The 18065-nt window shown below is 38.2% G+C and overlaps 1 protein-coding gene across 1 annotated transcript; it reads right to left on the bottom strand.

Moving 5' to 3' along the window:
• Positions 1-368: 368 nt before the first annotated feature.
• On the bottom strand, positions 369-1538 carry LOC149402647 (uncharacterized). Its single transcript, XM_089608470.1, has 3 exons — positions 1438-1538; positions 1191-1311; positions 369-1103 (listed from the first exon to the last, which is right to left on the bottom strand). The coding sequence occupies exons 1-3, from the start codon at positions 1536-1538 to the stop codon at positions 369-371; spliced, it is 957 nt and encodes a 318-aa protein (XP_089464596.1).
• Between the last annotated feature and the right edge of the window lie 16527 nt (positions 1539-18065).

Raw genomic sequence — 18065 nt, 5'->3', positions numbered from 1 at the left:
AAACTACACACTGCAAGATCACTCATGTCATAGTGACTAACAAGGGAACATAAAACACAAGCGCAAGCCAAACACAAGATCTTCAAGCTACGTACTCTAAGGTCACTCATGTAACAGTGACTGACAGAGGAAAAAGAACACATGCACAAAGTACACACTTCAGCTATAGATAGATAACCACGAGAGGAAAAACCAGAAACTAGAGTCGGTATCAGTACCAGTTTTTGACGCCGCCTTTTTGCCAAACAAAGGCAAAGAGAGGACGAAACACACAGTAGCTTAGAGAATATTACAGACCCAAATAGAGTTTGAGTATAGGAAGAAGAGATAACAAATAAACAACAACAACGCGATAAACTAGAACGTCATTAGGAGGATGAGCCTGCAGGAAATATTTTAGAGAGCGCAACTTCAAGATCTTTCTTTCTCCCTGTAGACATGGCAATAACAAGCTCAAGGTACTTGATCTCATCTATCAGGGAAAGAGCAGTCAGTTTCCTTGTATCGGCAGACATTAGAGGCAAATTGGGAGTATCTGGAGAATAGAACTTAGCATGAGGAAGACTGGAGTGAGGAGGCTTCTTAATGTCAGCTATATGATGCTTTTGAAAAAGCTTGTAACTGAAGGAGATCTTGCCTAGGGCGGAGCTGCAAGACGTTAGTTCTTCAAGAGTGAGTGGATCAGGATGCCGACGTAGAAGAATCCCAGTAATCATAGATGGGTAGGCAATGGGGAGCTTCATAGCTTCATATCCAACATGCTTCAAAATTTGGGAGTAGAAGAATTTCCCAAAGTCTATAGATCCACCTATTCCCAACATATAAATAAAATGAGCCAGAGCAAGGGAGACACCTGTAGAGTGAGCTGTGGAAAGCCAGTTCTTTACTCCGATCTTATGCAGAACAGAGTATTTAGAACTGAGAAGAGATGCTCGATAGAGACCAGACTCCGGCCAACCCTTCTCGTCCTTGCCTCTGGAAAGTTCCTTGATTAACTCAATCCGAGAAGGCATCTGGTCTTCATAGGAGGGAACTTCAGAACCCAAGAACTCATGAATAACCTTCGGAGAGAACTCTATGAACTTGTTTCTCTCAAACGCCTTCTAAAAGTTTGGAGAAGTGGCATCGTCAATGTGATCAGGAAGGTTCACAATGAATTCATGAACGAGCTGAGCATGATAGGAGCCCACAGAAGTAAATGAAGAGAACAAACTAGACTCTTTATGGAGATCCACAATGTATGTGCAAGTGAGGGCTTCATTTGAAAGCACATGCTCAGGAGCAATTCTTCGGAGAATAACATACTTCCACCTGTTTGCATTTTGAATGGTGTGGAAGGAAATTCCTGTGATGGGAACATCAGGAATTTCTTGCCTGAAATATTTCTTCTTCTTCTTCTTCTTCTTCTTCTTCTTCTTCTTCTTCTTCTTCTTCTACTTCAACTTCTTCTTCTTCTTACACAATGTTGGTGACATGGTCAGCAACATCTTCAGCCTCAGCTTCTTCTTCAGGGACTGAGTCTTGAGTCTTCTTGACATATTTCCTCTTCTCATGAGTCCTAGCGTCTTGAACCACTTTTTCTCTTCTTGGACTTGATAGCCTTCTTGACCCCCTTTTTCTTGGTTTTCTCATTCTTCATAGAACCGAAGGAGGGACCACCTATTAGGCAGGATAAAAAAACAAGCCCACTGTTCATCACCCTGTCAAATTCCTCTGGGGTGATCCAACTCTTGCCATTGAGACCTTCTTCAACTTCTTCGGAGTTGTACCTACATCCCTTGAGTTCTCTGGTCATCTAAGCCAGAGTGGGGTTGACAAATTCTTCATTGGCCTGGGGCACTTGGGGATGTCAGAGAAAGTCAGAGGAAGTTACCTTGTTGCATTTCAACATCTTCAGCCGAGCCTTACTTTTTTGAGAGATCTTTGTGACCAGGCAGAGGAATGGGATGAGGGAGTACACTTGCTTTCACCTAAGGTAAAGAGGGGCAAATTTTCCCGAAGGTCCACACGGGGAAAGGTCCATTTGCCTTTGACGAGGGATCTCCGAGCGAGCTATCGACCCAATCAGGTTTTCCTTTGATGAACCTAACACCATGCTTGTTGACTTCGGCAAGCTTTTCTTATGCACATTTGATTTCTTGACCCTTCTTTCCAGGGGTGACCCTCTATCTTAACCTTTTCCCCGTCTTGTAATCCCCATTTTCCGAACAAAAAGAGAGGAATAGCCGACCAAGGGGAGCAGTGAAGAGGGAAAGAAGAATTCAAAAAGTAACTGCAAGTAGAACCGTACTTTCAAAAAGTAATGATGGAAATTGAAAAAATCGCGACTCTCATTGGGAAATAAACCGTTGAAGCGGGCTTAAGAAATAACAGGTGAAACGCTGCGTTTTGATAACAAAGGAAAAAGAAAATTTGTGAAATGGGCTTTTCACTGATCAAGACATGGCCCAAACAGGTCTTGACCATCCCATTAATTGTTATAAGTCTAGTATACAAACTCCTAGGGTAGTGCGATGCCTTTAAAACTTAGTCACATCCAGTGGTTTCGTGAAAATGTCAGCAAATTGATTTTCTGTATTCACATACTCCAGAGACAAGATTTTGTAACTCACAAGATCTCTGATGTAATGGAGACGAATCACAATATGCTTAGTTTTGTTGTGCTGAACATGATTCTTTGCAATGTTGATGGCACTGGTGTTGTTACAATACAGAGTTACAACATCCTCAGGAACATCATGCTCCTCAAGCATATACTTCAGATAAACTAGCTCAGTGCAGGCAACTCCTGTAGCTATGTACTTAGCTTCAGCAGTAGATAGAGATACACAATTTTTCTTTTTACTAAACCAAGAGAACATATTGTTCCCAAGAGACAAGCATCCTTCAGAGGTGCTTTTTCTATCATCTGTGTTTCCTCCCCAATTTGCATCTGAGTTCCCAACCAGTCATGAGTTTGTATCATAAGAGTAGAGAATACCATAATCAGAGGTATGATGAATGTACTTGATAATTATTTTAACATAACTCAAATGAGATGTTGGATGAGCCTGATATCTGGCACAGACACCATCCGAGAACGATATGTCAGGCCTTTTGGCTGTCAAATAAAGAAGGCTTCCAATAATGCTTCTGTACAGTCTTGTCTCCACAGGCTCAACTTCATCTTCTTTGGAAAGCTTGATTGTGACAGAAGCATGAGTTCTCTTTGGTTTCCCTGACTTAAGACCAAACTTCTTTACCAGATCCCTGGCATACTTACTTTGGGATAAGAAAATTCCATCTTGAAACTACTTGATTTGGAATTCTAGAAAGTAATAGAGCTCACCAACCATGTTCATTCTTAATTCTGGCTGCATCTGTTCCACAAAGTGGTTCACCATCTACTGAGACATACCTCCAAAAACTATGTCATCCACATAAATCTGAGCAAACAACATCTCAGAACCAGATCACTTGATGAACAGAGTTTAGTCTTTTACTCCTCTGATGTACCCCTTCTTAATAAGATACTCAGCTAGGCGCTCATACCAAGCACGAGGGGCTTGCTTAATACAATACAAAAGCTTTATAAAGCTTATAGACATGATTTAGGATCTACACACCCCTTTGGCTGCTCCACATAAACTTCTTCATTGAGCATGTCATTCAAGAAAGCACTCTTGACATCCATCTGGAACAATTTGAACTTCTTGAGACACGAGATTCCAAGCAGTAAGCGAATAACTTCATGTCTAGCTACTGGAGCAAAAGTCTCATCAAAATCTTGTTCGAATAGATCTACGATTAAGGAAAAATTTAACGCTTCTAGCAAGCGGCGGAAAATAAACATTTTCTTTAAGCAAGTAAAAACGATTTTTACTAACCTAGACAAAGAGCAAGCACATGTTATTTTAAATTAAAACTATCTAAGAGCAATTACATGTTTACTAACCTCTATGTAGCTTGATCGTTGAGAAGCTTGTGGAGGTTGAATCGCTCGTCTCCCCACGCAGCTCGTCTTTCTTCGTTCTTTGGGAATTCGAGTAACCACGAAAGTTTCTATCACATAAATCACTCGAGGTAAGAAGGAATTAGTGTGTGGGCACTTTTAAACACAACGACTCAAGAACAAGTCTTAGACTCGAAGAGCTAAAACAAAACGCTAAGTCAAATGTTTGACCTAGGTGCCGAAACAAAAACGAAAAGGGAAGAGAGAGAGAGAGAGAGAGAGATGGGCGGCCAATTCTAGAGAGAAAAGCTCTCAATATCTAAATTTTTTGGGATGAGAAACAACGAGAAAGAGGGCTCTATTTATAGGAAAAGGAATACCTTCAAAAGGTAGTTTCCTCTTCTCTATAGAAATCACATATTCATGAGCAAATATTTGCCTCTCTTTCTCTTGCTTTGGACGTCCAACATGCCTATTTAAAGGCCTTGGATTTGTTTCCTCTATTGTTTGCTCCTTAGTTGGCCGCCCCCTTTGATTACCTTCTAGAGGAAATTTGTTTCCTCTTTTTCTTTTGGAAAGTATATTCATACATCAATGCACAAAATTAAACTCTCTTTCCTTGGGTTGGACGTGCAAGACATTCTAGAAGGACCTTCTAGATTTTTTTCATTTGTTCATGACAACATAAGAAAAGCACATTAAGAATTTTCAAGTAAAATTCCATGAAATGAAATTAATCCTCAAGGCCCATATTCATTGAAATGGCCGTGTCGTTTAGTTCATTTGTCATCATATGACAATGTCACAAAACTTAATTATTGACATTCATTTCATCCTATGTCCAAAAGGACAAAAATACCCTTTAGACAATTTTCGTAAAACTTGTCTAGTTCTTATTTTGACTTAGCTTCTAGTTTAACTGATCCTATTCGAAATGACTTGTGATAGTGACCTCATGGATCCAAATGAACAAAGCTTGAGCTAACATACTTGGACTCCAAAGTTCACAAACATTTTCCAAGTTTAGCTTAATGTCAACTGACTCCACTAAAAAGTTGAGACTAAGAATCTCTCGGTTCAAATGAATTTATTTTCTACTCAAGAATTTAACTTAATTGTGAAGAGTGGATCGACTGAATATTATCTATGTTTACCCTTCATGAATATCATCAGCTAGATGGGATTTACAAAATTACCATTTTACCCTTCTAGATGTTATATCCTCAACTCATTTGTTGCTTATAGTTAGAAACAATGTATTGACGAGGAGCTAACATGTCACATTGATTCATCCAAAAGATTCATGACTCAATTTGGACACTGGCCAGTTCATTTATTCTCATTCCAAGGAACAAAGCATGAGGTGATATACATTGCATTTCAGCAATCTTGTACATGAATTCCATATCTATGAGATCTTCACAAAGTTACTCATGACATCTTCATAACTTAGCACTTCACCTATAGGTCATGTCTATATCACATAGTGAATATAAATCTTTGACTTTCTCAAATGAGAATACGTAAGCTATGACATGACATGTCTCATTTAAGGATTGAGGTAAGCACGATGCAATTCATACGTTGTGACTTCGAGACATAAGATGTTAAATGGTTTGTTCTTATTCTGTATCTAGAAGTGCACTAGTCAATTCAGTACCTTCAGAAGATACCTAGAAGAATTATAGAGTCTCCAACTCTCAATGTCCCATAACCAGACATCATAGATTCTCCTAACAATCACATTGGTATCAATAGCCCTTTGACCCTTAGATTGCGAATATACTGTTTTAAGCAGACCATGAAGAGTGTGTTCATGAAAATCTATATTTGACTCTTTATTTGTTGTTAGGTTTGTTTAAGGAATAGGAATAATGAATGAACGTTTCAACATTTATTAATAATTCAGTAGGTACAAGCAAGAGTCTTCGTGAGACTTTATTACATCAGATGTACATAAATAGAGACTACTACTCTTCTTGTGAGCACCATTGACAACAAATCTAAGCCCTCGATTTGAGAGGTACCCTTGAGCCAAGAGTCTGGCTTTGTTTCTTGTGACATTTCCAAGGGAATCTGACTTGTTATTTTGACATTTCCAGACATCATTTCTCTCAAACTACACCAATTCTTCCTGCATGGCATTCATCCAAAAGTCATCATTAATAGCCTATATGACATCCTTGGGTTCTATCTTGGAAGTAAAGCACACATTGCTTATCATTTCCAGACAGTTGACAGGCTCCTACCTTTGTGTGGAACTCCTGGATTCAGATTTCCAACGATAGGCTCAGATGGGTGATTCTTTTTCACTCTGCTAGAAGTCTTCTTAGCAGGCGAAGTAGTCGTACCCCTTTCTTCTGTAACACCGGGAGCATCATCAGTGTCTGAGACATCATCAAGTACATTATTTGAGGAATCGGTAGAAAAATTGTTAATGCCTTCATCCACTTCAGTAGAGATTCTTTCTTCATCATCTATGACCACATTTCTTGACTCCATTATGCACTTAGTTCTCTTGTTGAAAAATCTGAAAGCAGCCCCACTAGAGGTATATCCCAAGGAAATTCCTTCATCACTCTTTGCATCAAGTTTCTTTCTCAGTTCTCTACCTGCAAGAACAAAACATGTACTCCCAAAGATATGGAAATACTTGACATTAAGCTTCCTCCCCCTCCAGATTTCATAGCTTGTGCAAGACATGACAGGACGGATGGAGACACGATTATGAATGTTGTTGGAATTGATCTAGGGTTAAGAAAATGTTTAACGCTTCGAGCAAGCGGCGAAATTTAAAAATTTTCTTTAAAACGAGTAAAACGATTTTATTAACCTAGACAAAGAGCAAGTACATGTAAATAAAAACTATTAATGAGCATTAAATAATATACTAACCTTTGAGAGGCTTGAACATTGATGAGCCTTCGGAAGGTTGAAACGTTCGTCTCCCCTCGCAGCACGTCTCTCTTCTTTCCTTGGCAACTCGAGCAACCACGACAGTTTCTATCACTAAAATCACTCGAGAGAAAAGGAATTAGTGAGTGGGCACTTTTAAACACGACGACTCGAGAACAAGTCCCCAAGTCGAAGAGCTAAAAACACTAGGTCAAATGAGGACCTAGGTGCCAAAACAAAAACGAAAGAAAGCTTAGAGAGAGAGAGAGGGAAGGGGCGGCCAAGCTAGAGAGAGAAGCTCTCAATCTCTAAATCTTGGGATGAATAAACAATGAGAATGAGGCCTCTATTTATAGGGGAGGATTACCTACAATAAGGTAGTTTCCTCTTCTATAGAATATCACATATTCATGAGCAAAATTTGCTCTCCTTCCCTTAGAGTCACACGGCCAAGCTTCCTTCTAGAGGAAATTTGTTTCCTTTTTTTTTTCTCCCTTAGCTTGTTGGCCGAAATCCACCTTCCTCATAGAGGAAATTTGTTTCCTCTTTTTCTTTTGGCAAGTATCTTCATACATCAATGCACAAAATAAACTCTCTTTCACACTATGGGTTGCACGGATTTTGTCTCCCTTTCCCTTGGGTTGGACAGCCAAAAGGGCTTCTAGAAAGGCTTTCTAGATTTTTCTTAACTTGTTCATGACAACATAAGAAAAGCCCATTAAGAATTTTAAAGTAAAATTCTTGGAAATGAAATTAATCCACAAGGCCCAATGAACACATCATGGCCGAGTAATTTGAGTCATCATATGACCATGTCAAAAAATTTATTGACATTCATTTCATGCTATGTCCGAAAAGACAAAAATTACCCTTTTGACAATTTTCGTAAAACTTGTCTCGTTCTTGTTTTGACTTAGCTTCTAGTTTAACTATTCCTACTCGATATGATTTGTGACAGTGACCTCTTGGATCCAAATGAACAAAGCTTGAGCTAAATACATGGACTCAAAAGTTCTCAAACCTTTTCCAAGTTTAGCTTAATGCCAACTGACTCCACTAAAGAGTCGACACTGAAAATCTCTCGGTTCATATGAATTTATTTTTCTAGTCAAGAATTCAATCTAATTGTACTGAGTGGATCCACTGAACATTATCTATGTTTACCCTTCATGAATATCATCAGCTGGTCAGGATTTACAAAATTACCATTTTACATTTCTAGCTGTTATTTCCTCAACTCCTTTGTCGCTTGTGAATAAGTTAGAAACAATGTATTGACGATGAGCTTACAAGTCACATTGTTTCATCCAAAAGAGTCAGGACTCAATTTGGACACTGGCCAGTTCATTTATTCACATTCCAAGGAACAAAGCAAGAGGTGATATACACTGCATTTCAGCAATCTTGTACATGAATTCCATATCTATGAGAACTTCACAAAGTTACTCATGACATCTTCACAATTGAGTACTTCACCAATAGGTTATTAGACTAATATGACCTAGTCTTAACTGCCAGGGATATGTTGATTTTATTAGATCGGAGGATTCAGAAAGTTTGATCCTCTTTGGCTCCCTAACTAGATCATTATCTATTTCAATGTCTAAAAGAGAGGGTTTTGTGGGATGAATGTAGAAAAGAGCATTCTTCATACATGCATCAGTGACAAAAGAATTTGAAAAAGAAATACGAATTCCATTTTCTTCTTTATAAGCTTTAAACTATAATTTTTCTCTATTAGACGAGCAACAAATATTAAGTTTTTCCCAAAGGAATGAACATAATAAACATTATTCAAATTTAAAGTGCGATCTTCAAAAGACAGCGTCACGAATCCCACAGCACTCGCAGACACTAAGCTCCCATCACCCCACTTGAAGTAGAAGTCGCCACCCTCTAAGCTTTTGCTTTTCCTAAAACCAGTTAAGGAGCAGCAAATATGGTTAGTCGTAGCGGAGTTAATTATCCACGATGATACATTATCAGCTACCAAGCAAGCTTCGGTAACAAGTACAATACCTTTTTCCTTAGTTTTGAGGAAGTTCCTACGCCAGTGACCAAGCTCGTTGCAGTGGTGGCATTGTCGTTAGACTTATCCACCTTCGAATCCTTTTGCGTCTTCTTCTTCTTTTGAACCTTAGGTTGGTTCTTCTTCTCGGCCTTGCAAGGTCTCTTCTTAGATCCATAGGTGGAGGCACTATCATGAATCTCTTCTTGAGTCTTCTTTTTCTTCGTGAGTCCCTCAGCGGTGTGAAGCTCCCTCATAAGCTCGGTAACAATGTACTCTAGCTTGTTCATGGAGTAGTTCAGCTTAAAGGTATCAAAAGACTCGGGGAGAGTTTCCAAGATCATGTCTATTTTAGTCTCCCCATCAACCTTAGATCCAAGGATCTCCATTTCGTTTAGATAGCTAATGATCAGCATCATATGATTTCTAACGGGAGTTCCAGCCTTCATGCGACAGTTCATAAACTGTCAGACCGCTTGTTTCTTTGCTTGATGTCCTTGCCCTCCAAACATCTCATGGAGATTGTAGAGCATATCGGCGGCAGTCTCGATGTCACGATGTTGTTGTTGCAACACTTTGCTCATAGATGCCAAAATATAGCACCTCGCAATCTCATCGGATCGAAGCAAGGCTGCTAAGGCGTCTTTGTCCTCTTGAGTCGAATCATCATTCGTTTGAGGAGGACACAGGGTGGTGAATACCCATTTGTGCTTGGTAAGTATTATGTCGATGTTACGTTTCCAATCTACGTAGTTCTTGCTTTCGAGTTTATTTGAGGAATGGATGATTGAGAAAGGGTGGAGAGACATTATGCTGAAGAGTTGAAACAAGTTTATGATTAGTCTTTGGTTTAGGATTTAAGTTTTTAATATTTGATAAAATTACAAGGTGTTATAAACGAAATGATAATCTACTCCCTCAAGAGAAGGCTTCAAAAACTCTCCTTTTATAAGTAAATGACACATCATTAATGCTTAGCCAAGATGTCAATACACCAATTTTGACTAGCCACCTTTTAAATTGGGTTGATCACTCACATCCTTTCACAGAGCCTCAAGGGAAGATTACTAGGGATTGAGTCTAAGTTACTCATGACATCTTCACAACTTAGTACTTCACCAATAGGTCATGTTCATAATTACATAGTGAGTCCGAACTCAGACTTTCCCAAATGAGAATACGTAAGCTACGAAATGGCATGTCTCATTTCAGGATTAAGGTAACCATGATGCAATTCATACGTAGTGACTTCGAGACATAATAGGTTAAATGGTTTGTTCTTATCTTGTCTCTAGAAGTGCACTGGTCAATTCAGTACCTTCGGAAGATACCTAGAAGAACTACAGAGTCTCCAACTCTCAATGCCCCATAACCAGACATCATATATTCTTTAACAATCGTACTAAGGTCAATAGTCCTTTGACCCTTAGATTGCGAATATATCGTTATAAGCAAACTACGAAGATTTTGTTCATGCAAATCTACATTTGTCTCTTCGTAAGTTGTTAAGTTTGTTTAGGGACTAAAGACTAAGGTTTTATCGTAAAGCTTCAAACAGACAATGAAGAATGAATGAACGTTTCAACTTTTATTAATAAATAAGCGATTACAAGCAAGAGTCTTCGTTAGACTATATTAGATCGAATGTACATAAATAGACTGTATTACAATGCAAGATTGCTTAATACTCCTACACACAACAGCTCCACCATTAAGGATGAACACAGATCCCGAGGTGGATTTCCAGGAATCCTTACCCGCTTGTAAATCGGAGTCAGTATATCTCGTCATAGTCAGGTCAGTACCTTAATATGTAAGCATCAAGTTCCTAGTTCTTCGAAGATACTTAAGAACATGCTTAACTGCAATCCAGTGCTCGGGTCTAGGGTTGGATTGGAAACGGCTAACTACGCCAACAACGAAGTAGATATCAGGTCTAGTGCAAAGCATAGCATACATGAGACTTCGTACGGCTGAGGCGTAAGGAATTTTTCTCATGTCTTCAATCTCTTGTGCAATGTTGGGAGACTGGTCCTTAAAGATTGAGACTCCATGCCTAAAGGATGTTTGGCCCTTCTTGGAGTCTTGCATCGTGAAGCGATCCATCACCTTATCAATATAAGATGCTTGAGAGAGCGACAAAGTCCGGTTTTTCTGATTTCGAAAGATTTGGATCCCCAAAATGTACGCGGCTTCTCCTAGATCCTTCATATCGAATTGGTTTGCTAGCAAGACCTTAACCTCAGATAACTTACCTAAATCATTACCTATGAGTAGTATATCATCGACATATAGTACCAAAAAACACAACCTTGCGTTCGTGTATTAACTTGTAAACACACGGCTCATCTATTGACTGCTCAAAACCGAAGCTCTTCATAGTTTCATCGAATCTAATATTTCATGACCTAGATGCTTGCTTTAATCCATAAATGGACATAAGCAACTCACAAACCTTGACCTTTTGACCTTCTTCCACGAAACCCTTTGATTGAGCCATATAAATGCGCTCGTCAAGATTACCATTAAGGAATGTAGTCTTGACATCCATTCGCCATATCTCATAATCGAGAGCTGCAACTATGGATAGAAGTATGCGGATGGATTTATGCATCGTTAGTGGTGAGAAGGTTTCTTTATAGTCAATCCCTTCCTTTTGCGTATAACCCTTAGCCACTAGTCGTGCTTTGAACGTCTCGACGTTCCCATCCGGACCCCTATTCTTCTTGTATATCCACTTACACCCTACGGGTTCAATCCCTTCGGGAAGGTCTACAAGTTTTCAGACTTTGTTGAGATACATCTAGCGCATTTCAACTTTCATGGCGTCAAGCCAAAGGTTTGATTTAGAAAAAGCCATCGCTTGGCTATAGGAAACAGGATCATCCATGTCAGAGACGGCTACGAGAATGTCTCCATAAGACATGTACCTCATGCTTTTGAGAAGCCCTCCCACTACGTTGAAGTACTACTTGACGAGGTTCTGATGAGTTAGGTTGTGTTTCAGTTGGGGTAAGAAAAATTCTTACAATTGAGGTAGAAGCTTCCTCACCCAACTTTTCTTCAAGCACAATTTTGCTTCTAGGTTTTACATCTTTCATAAAGTCCTCATCAAGGAAACGAGCATTCGTGCTAACGAAAGTCTAGTCGTCCTTGGGACTATAGAATGTGAAACCTTTGGTTTCCTTTGGATATCCAACGAACAGACACAATTCTGACCTACTAGCCAACTTGCTAGGCTTTTGCCTCAGCACGTGTGCAGGGTAACCCAAAATTATGATGCGGCCATGATTTACTTTTTAGCCAGTCCATTGTTCATAAGGAGTACCAGGAACCATTTTAGACGGAACTTGGTTCAGAATGTAAGCGGCTGTTTCGAGGGAATATGCCCAAAAGGAATGAGGGAGTGATGAGTAACTCATCATTGATCTAACCATCTCAATGAGAGTTCGGTTTCTTCTCTCTGACACTCCGTTTTGTTGAGGTGTGCCAGGTGCGGTAAGCTGAGAAGAGATACTTTCTTCTTTAAGAAAGTCATCGAACTCTCCAGACATATACTCACCACCTCGATCGGATCGAAGGGTTTTGATCTGTTTGCCAATTTGCCTTTCCACTAAAGACCTAAAGACCTTAAATACGTTAAAGGTCTCGGATTTGTGTTTGAGCAAATAGACAAAACTGTATCTTGAGTAATCGTCGGTGAAGGTAACGAAGTATTCATATCCTCCCCGTGCCTGTGTACTGAGCGGAGCACATACATTAGAATGTACAAGTTCCAGCAACACAGTCGCTCTTCGACCCTTATCGGAGAAAGGTCGCTTAGTCATTTTATTAGACTAATATGACCTAGTCTTAACTGCCAGGGATATGTTGATTTTATTAGATCGGAGGATTCAGAAAGTTTGATCCTCTTTGGCTCCCTAACTAGATCATTATCTATTTCAGTGTCTTAAAGAGAGGGTTGTGTGGGATAAATGTAGAAAAGAGCATTCTTCATACATGCATCAGTGACAAAAGAATTTGAAAAAGAAATACGAATTCCATTTTCTTGTTTATAAGCTTTAAACTATAATTTTTCTCTATTAGACGAGCAACAAATATTAATTTTTTCCCAAAGGAATGAACATAATAAACATTATTCAAATTTAAAGTGCGATCTTCAAAAGACAGCGTCACGAATCCCACAGCACTCGCAGACACTAAGCTCCCATCACCCCACTTGAAGTAGAAGTCGCCACCCTCTAAGCTTTTGCTTTTCCTAAAACCAGTTAAGGAGCAGCAAATATGGTTAGTAGCAGCGGAGTCAATTACCCACGATGATACATTATCAGCTACAAAGCAAGCTTCGTTAACAAGTACAATATATTTTTCCTTAGTTTTGAGGAAGTTCCTACGCCAGTGTCCAGGCTCGTTGCACTGGTGGCATTGTCATTAGACTTGTCCACCTTCGAATCCTTTTGCGTCTTCTTCTTCTTTTGAACCTTAGGTTGGTTCTTCTTCTCGGCCTTGCAAGGTCTCTTCTTAGATCCATAGGTGGAGGCAGTAGCATGAATCTCTTCTTGAGTCTTCTTTTTCTTAGTGAGTCCCTCAGCGGTGTGAAGCTCCTTCATAAGCTCGGTAACAATGTACTCTAGCTTGTTCATGGAGTAGTTCAGCTTGAAGGTATCAAAAGACTCTGGGAGAGTTTCCAAGATCATGTCTATTTTAGTCTCCCCATCAATCTTAGATCCAAGTATCTCCATTTCGTTTAGATAGCTAATGATCAACATCATATGATTTCTAACGGGAGTTCCAGCCTTCATGCGACAGTTCATAAACTGTCGGACCGCTTGTTTCCTTGCTTGACGTCCTTGCCCTCCAAACATCTCATGGAGATTGTAGAGCATATCGGCGGCAGTCTCGATGTCACGATGTTATTGTTGCAACACTTTGCTCATAGATGCCAAAATATAGCACATCGCAATCTCATCGGATCGAAGCAAGGCTGCTAAGGCGACTTTGTCCTCTTGAGTCGAATCATCATTCGTATGAGGAGGACACATGGTGGTGAATACCCATTTGTGCTTGGTAAGTATTATGTCGATGTTACGTTTCCAATCTAAGTAGTTCTCGCTTTCGAGTTTATTTGAGGAATGGATGATTGAGAAAGGGTGGAGAGACATTATGCTGAAGAGTTGAAACAAGTTTATGATTAGTCTTTGGTTTAGGATTTAAGTTTTTAATATTTGATAAAATTCAAAGGTGTTATAAACGAAATGATAATCTACTCCCTCAAGAGAAGGCTTCAAAAACTCTCCTTTTATAAGTAAATGACACATCATTAATGTTTAGCCAAGATGTCAATACACCAATTTTGACTAGCCACCTTTTAAATTGGGTTGATCACTCACATCCTTTCACAGAGCCTCAAGGGAAGATTACTAGGGATTGAGTCTAACTCTGTAACCAACCACTTAGTCCAAAAGCTCAACTTTGAAAAAACAATCCCCCAAGAGGAGGCCTTGTCTTCATCGTCTCACTCTCGGACGTAGCTCATTGAGCAATGATGGAAGCAAAAACGCCATAGAGTACTCCCATTGAAGAGAGGGTGACAAGAGTGACTCTTAGTCTCACGTAACTGATTCTTTCATTAGTATTGAGGATCGTGGTTTACAAACAACAAGGATAACCCTTCCACTTAGTTTTTGGAGTTGGCACATCGTCTCTTATAAGTTCAGAAACAAATTTCCTAGTTATAGAGCGATAAAGTTGACTTCTAGAAAGGAATCCTAGATCTTCATGTTCAAGGAAGAGTAGTGTTAGTGCATAAAGGCACAAGGTACATACTCGGACATTTTCCTATTTTCTATTCGGGAAAGTCCATGAGGGAAGTGTGAACATCAACTCACTCGAACACTTGAAAGTTTGAGATTACACACCTTTTACTTTTCGGCTTCGTCTACGAGGAGTCCTCCCACTCAAATTTTCAAAAGCATATATATTTTGAACATATGTGATATAGATATAGTTTTTAAAATATTTTGAAAGCTTATTTGACTTGGATGACAAAATATTTTCAAGTTTTAAAGTAATAATGGTTTTTCTAAATTCAAACTAGTTTTCTAAAAATTAATTTCAATTAAATTTTCAAAAAATCAAAATATTTTAATCTTTCACATTATGTTTATTATCTTATCAAAAATAATTTTTCTCAACGAAATATTCTCATTAGAGTTCTATAACTCATGGAGTAGGGTCATAAACTCGAAATTCAATAATTCTAAAAAACTGGACGTTTGGAACAGCCGCGCACCTCAGAGTAATATCGCCATAACTGGTGGCTCCTATGTCTTTTTGACCTAAAACCAATTGCATTAGAAAGAAGAAAACAAACCTTTACGTTGATTCAAGAATCATTAAATTTCGAATTCTGAGCTGAGAGTTATGCCACTTTTACTGCGGGTTTTCTCGAGATCAAAGAAAACTGGAAATAATTAAAGTTTCGACTTTGAGTGGGAAAAAGAATCGAATGTAACAGATCGTTTTAGGCAGTTTATAAAGATTTTATATGTGTTTTATTAACATGGTATAAAAGAAAATAACAACAATCATAAAACGAACGAGTAAATAAACGAAATTAGCAAGACAATATAACTAGTCACAAAATTACTTGAAATATTCTCAAACTTTACAAACACGTTTTTCATCATAAAAAATTAAAAACTTTTAGAACTAATTCTAATGTGTTTTAATAACATCCCAAGGTCATAGAAAATCAACATGATTTTTAATTTAAAGACAAGAGCAATAAATTAAAAAAAATCTAAGAAAACAATTCTAACTTGTCAAAAAACGAGTAATCTTTCGAAAACAATTTTTAAGCTCATAGTTTTAATCACATGTACATGCATATCTTTGACCATAGCTCTGATACGATTAGTTGGAATTGATCTAGGGTTTAGAAATGATTTAACGTTTCGAGCAAGCGGCAAAATTTAAAAAATTTCTTTTTAAACAAATAAAACTATTTTACTAACCTAGACAAAGAGCAAGCACATGTTCATATTTTAAAACTATCTAAAAGCAATACTCGTTTAGTAACCTTCGTGAAGCTTGAACGTTGAGAAGCCTTAGGAAGATTGAAATGTTCCTCTTCTCACTCAGCTCGTCTTTCTTCGTTCTTCAGGAAAACTCGAGTAACCACGAAAGTTTCTATCACAAGAATCACTCGAGAAAGAAAGGAATTAGTGTGTGGGCACTTTTAAACACGAAGACTCTAGAACAATTCTAAGAGTTGAAGAGCTAAAATACTAGGTCAAATATGGACCTAGGTGCCAAAACAAAAACGAAAAGAACTTAGAGAGAGAGAGAGAGGGAGAGGGGGCGGCCAAGAGGTTCTAAAGAGAGAAGCTCTCAATCTATAAAGCTTTGGAATGAATAAAATGAGAGGAATGAGGGCTCTATTTATAGGAGAGGAATTACCTTCAGCAAGGTAGTTTCCTCTTCTATGAATATCACATATTCATGAGCAAATATTGCCCTTATTTATTTAGAGTCACACGGCTAAGAGGAGGCTTCTAGAAGCCTTGGATTTGTTTCCTCTTTTATTTTCCCTTAGCCTTGGCTGAATTCTCCTCTTCCTTGTAGAGGAAATTTATTTCCTCGTTTTCTTTTGGCGAGTATCTTCATACACCAATGCACAAAATAATCTCCCTTTATCTCCTTGGGTTGGACGGCCAACAAGCTACTAGAAGGAGTTTCTAGATGTTTCTTCATTTGTTCATGACAACATGAGAAAAACTCATTAAGAATTTTAAAGTAAAATTCTATAAAATGAAATTAATCCTCAAGCCCCAAATTAATCAATATGGACGAGTGGTTTAAATCATTTGTCATCATATGACAATCTCAAAAAATTTATTGACATTCATTTCGTCCTATGTCCAAAAAAGACAAAAATACCCTTTAGATAATTTTCGTAAAATTTGTCTCATTCTTGTTTTGACTTAGCTTCTAATTTAACTAATCCTACTAGATATGACTTGTGACAGTGACTTCATGGATCCAAATGAACAAAGGTTGAGCTAACATACTTGGACTCAAAAGAACACAAACCTTTTCGAAGTTTAGCTAAATGTCAACTGACTCCACTAAAGAATTGACACTGAGAAACTCTAGGTTCAAATGAATTTATTTTCTACTCAAGAATTCAACTTAATTGTGATGAGTGGATCCACTAAATGTTATCTATGTTTACCCTTCATGAATATCATCAGCTAGTCGGGATTTACAAAATTACCAGTTTACCCTTCTAGCTGTTATTTCCTCAACTCCTTTGTCGCTTGTGAACGAGTTAGAAATAATGTATTGATGAGGAGCTAACATGTCACATTGATTCATCCAAAAGAGTTTTGACTCAATTTGGACACTGGCCAGTTCATTTATTCACATTCCAAGGAACAAAGCATGAGGTGATATACATTGCATTTCAACAATCTTGTACATGAATTCCATATCTATGAGATCTTCACAAAGTTACTCATGACATTTTCATAACTTAGTACTTCATCAATAGGTTCTGTTCAAAATCACATAGTGAATCCGAACTCTGACTTTCTCAAATGAGAATACGTAAGCTATGAAATGACATGTCTCATTTCAGGATTGAGGTAAGCATTATGCAATTCATACGTAGTGACTTCGAGACATAAGAGGTTAAATGGTTTTTTCTTATTTTGTCTCTAGAAGTGCACTGGTCAATTCAGTACCTTCGGAAGATACCTAGAAGAACTATAGAGTCTCCAACTCTCAATGCCCCATAACCAGACATCATAGATTCTCCTAACGATCGTACTGAGGTCAATAGTCCTTTGACCCTTAGATTGTGAATATATCGTTTTAAGCAAACTATGAAGAGTTTGTTCATGCAAATCTACATTTGTCTCTTCATACGTTGTTAGGTTTGTTTAAGGAGTAAAGACTATAGATAATCATAAAGCTTCAAAGAGACAACGAAGAATGAATGAACGTTTCAAATTTTATTAATAATTAAGCAGTTACAAGCACGAGTCTTCGTAAGACTATATTACATCAAATGTACATAAATAGACACTACTACTTTTCTTGTGGGCACCATTGAAAACAGGTGTTGCACGTCCAACATAGCAAGAGAGAGACCAATTTTATGCATTGATGTATGAAGATACTTGCCTAAAGAAAAAGAGGATACAAATTTCCTATACATGGAATGAA

The sequence above is a fragment of the Urtica dioica genome, chromosome 3, assembly GCF_054948205.1.
Source record: "Urtica dioica subsp. dioica isolate 48M chromosome 3, U.dioica_male_clone48M_v1_H2, whole genome shotgun sequence".
Lineage (NCBI taxonomy): Eukaryota > Viridiplantae > Streptophyta > Magnoliopsida > Rosales > Urticaceae > Urtica > Urtica dioica.
Note: the sequence above shows the minus strand (reverse complement) of the source record. Positions and strands in the feature narration are given on the sequence as shown.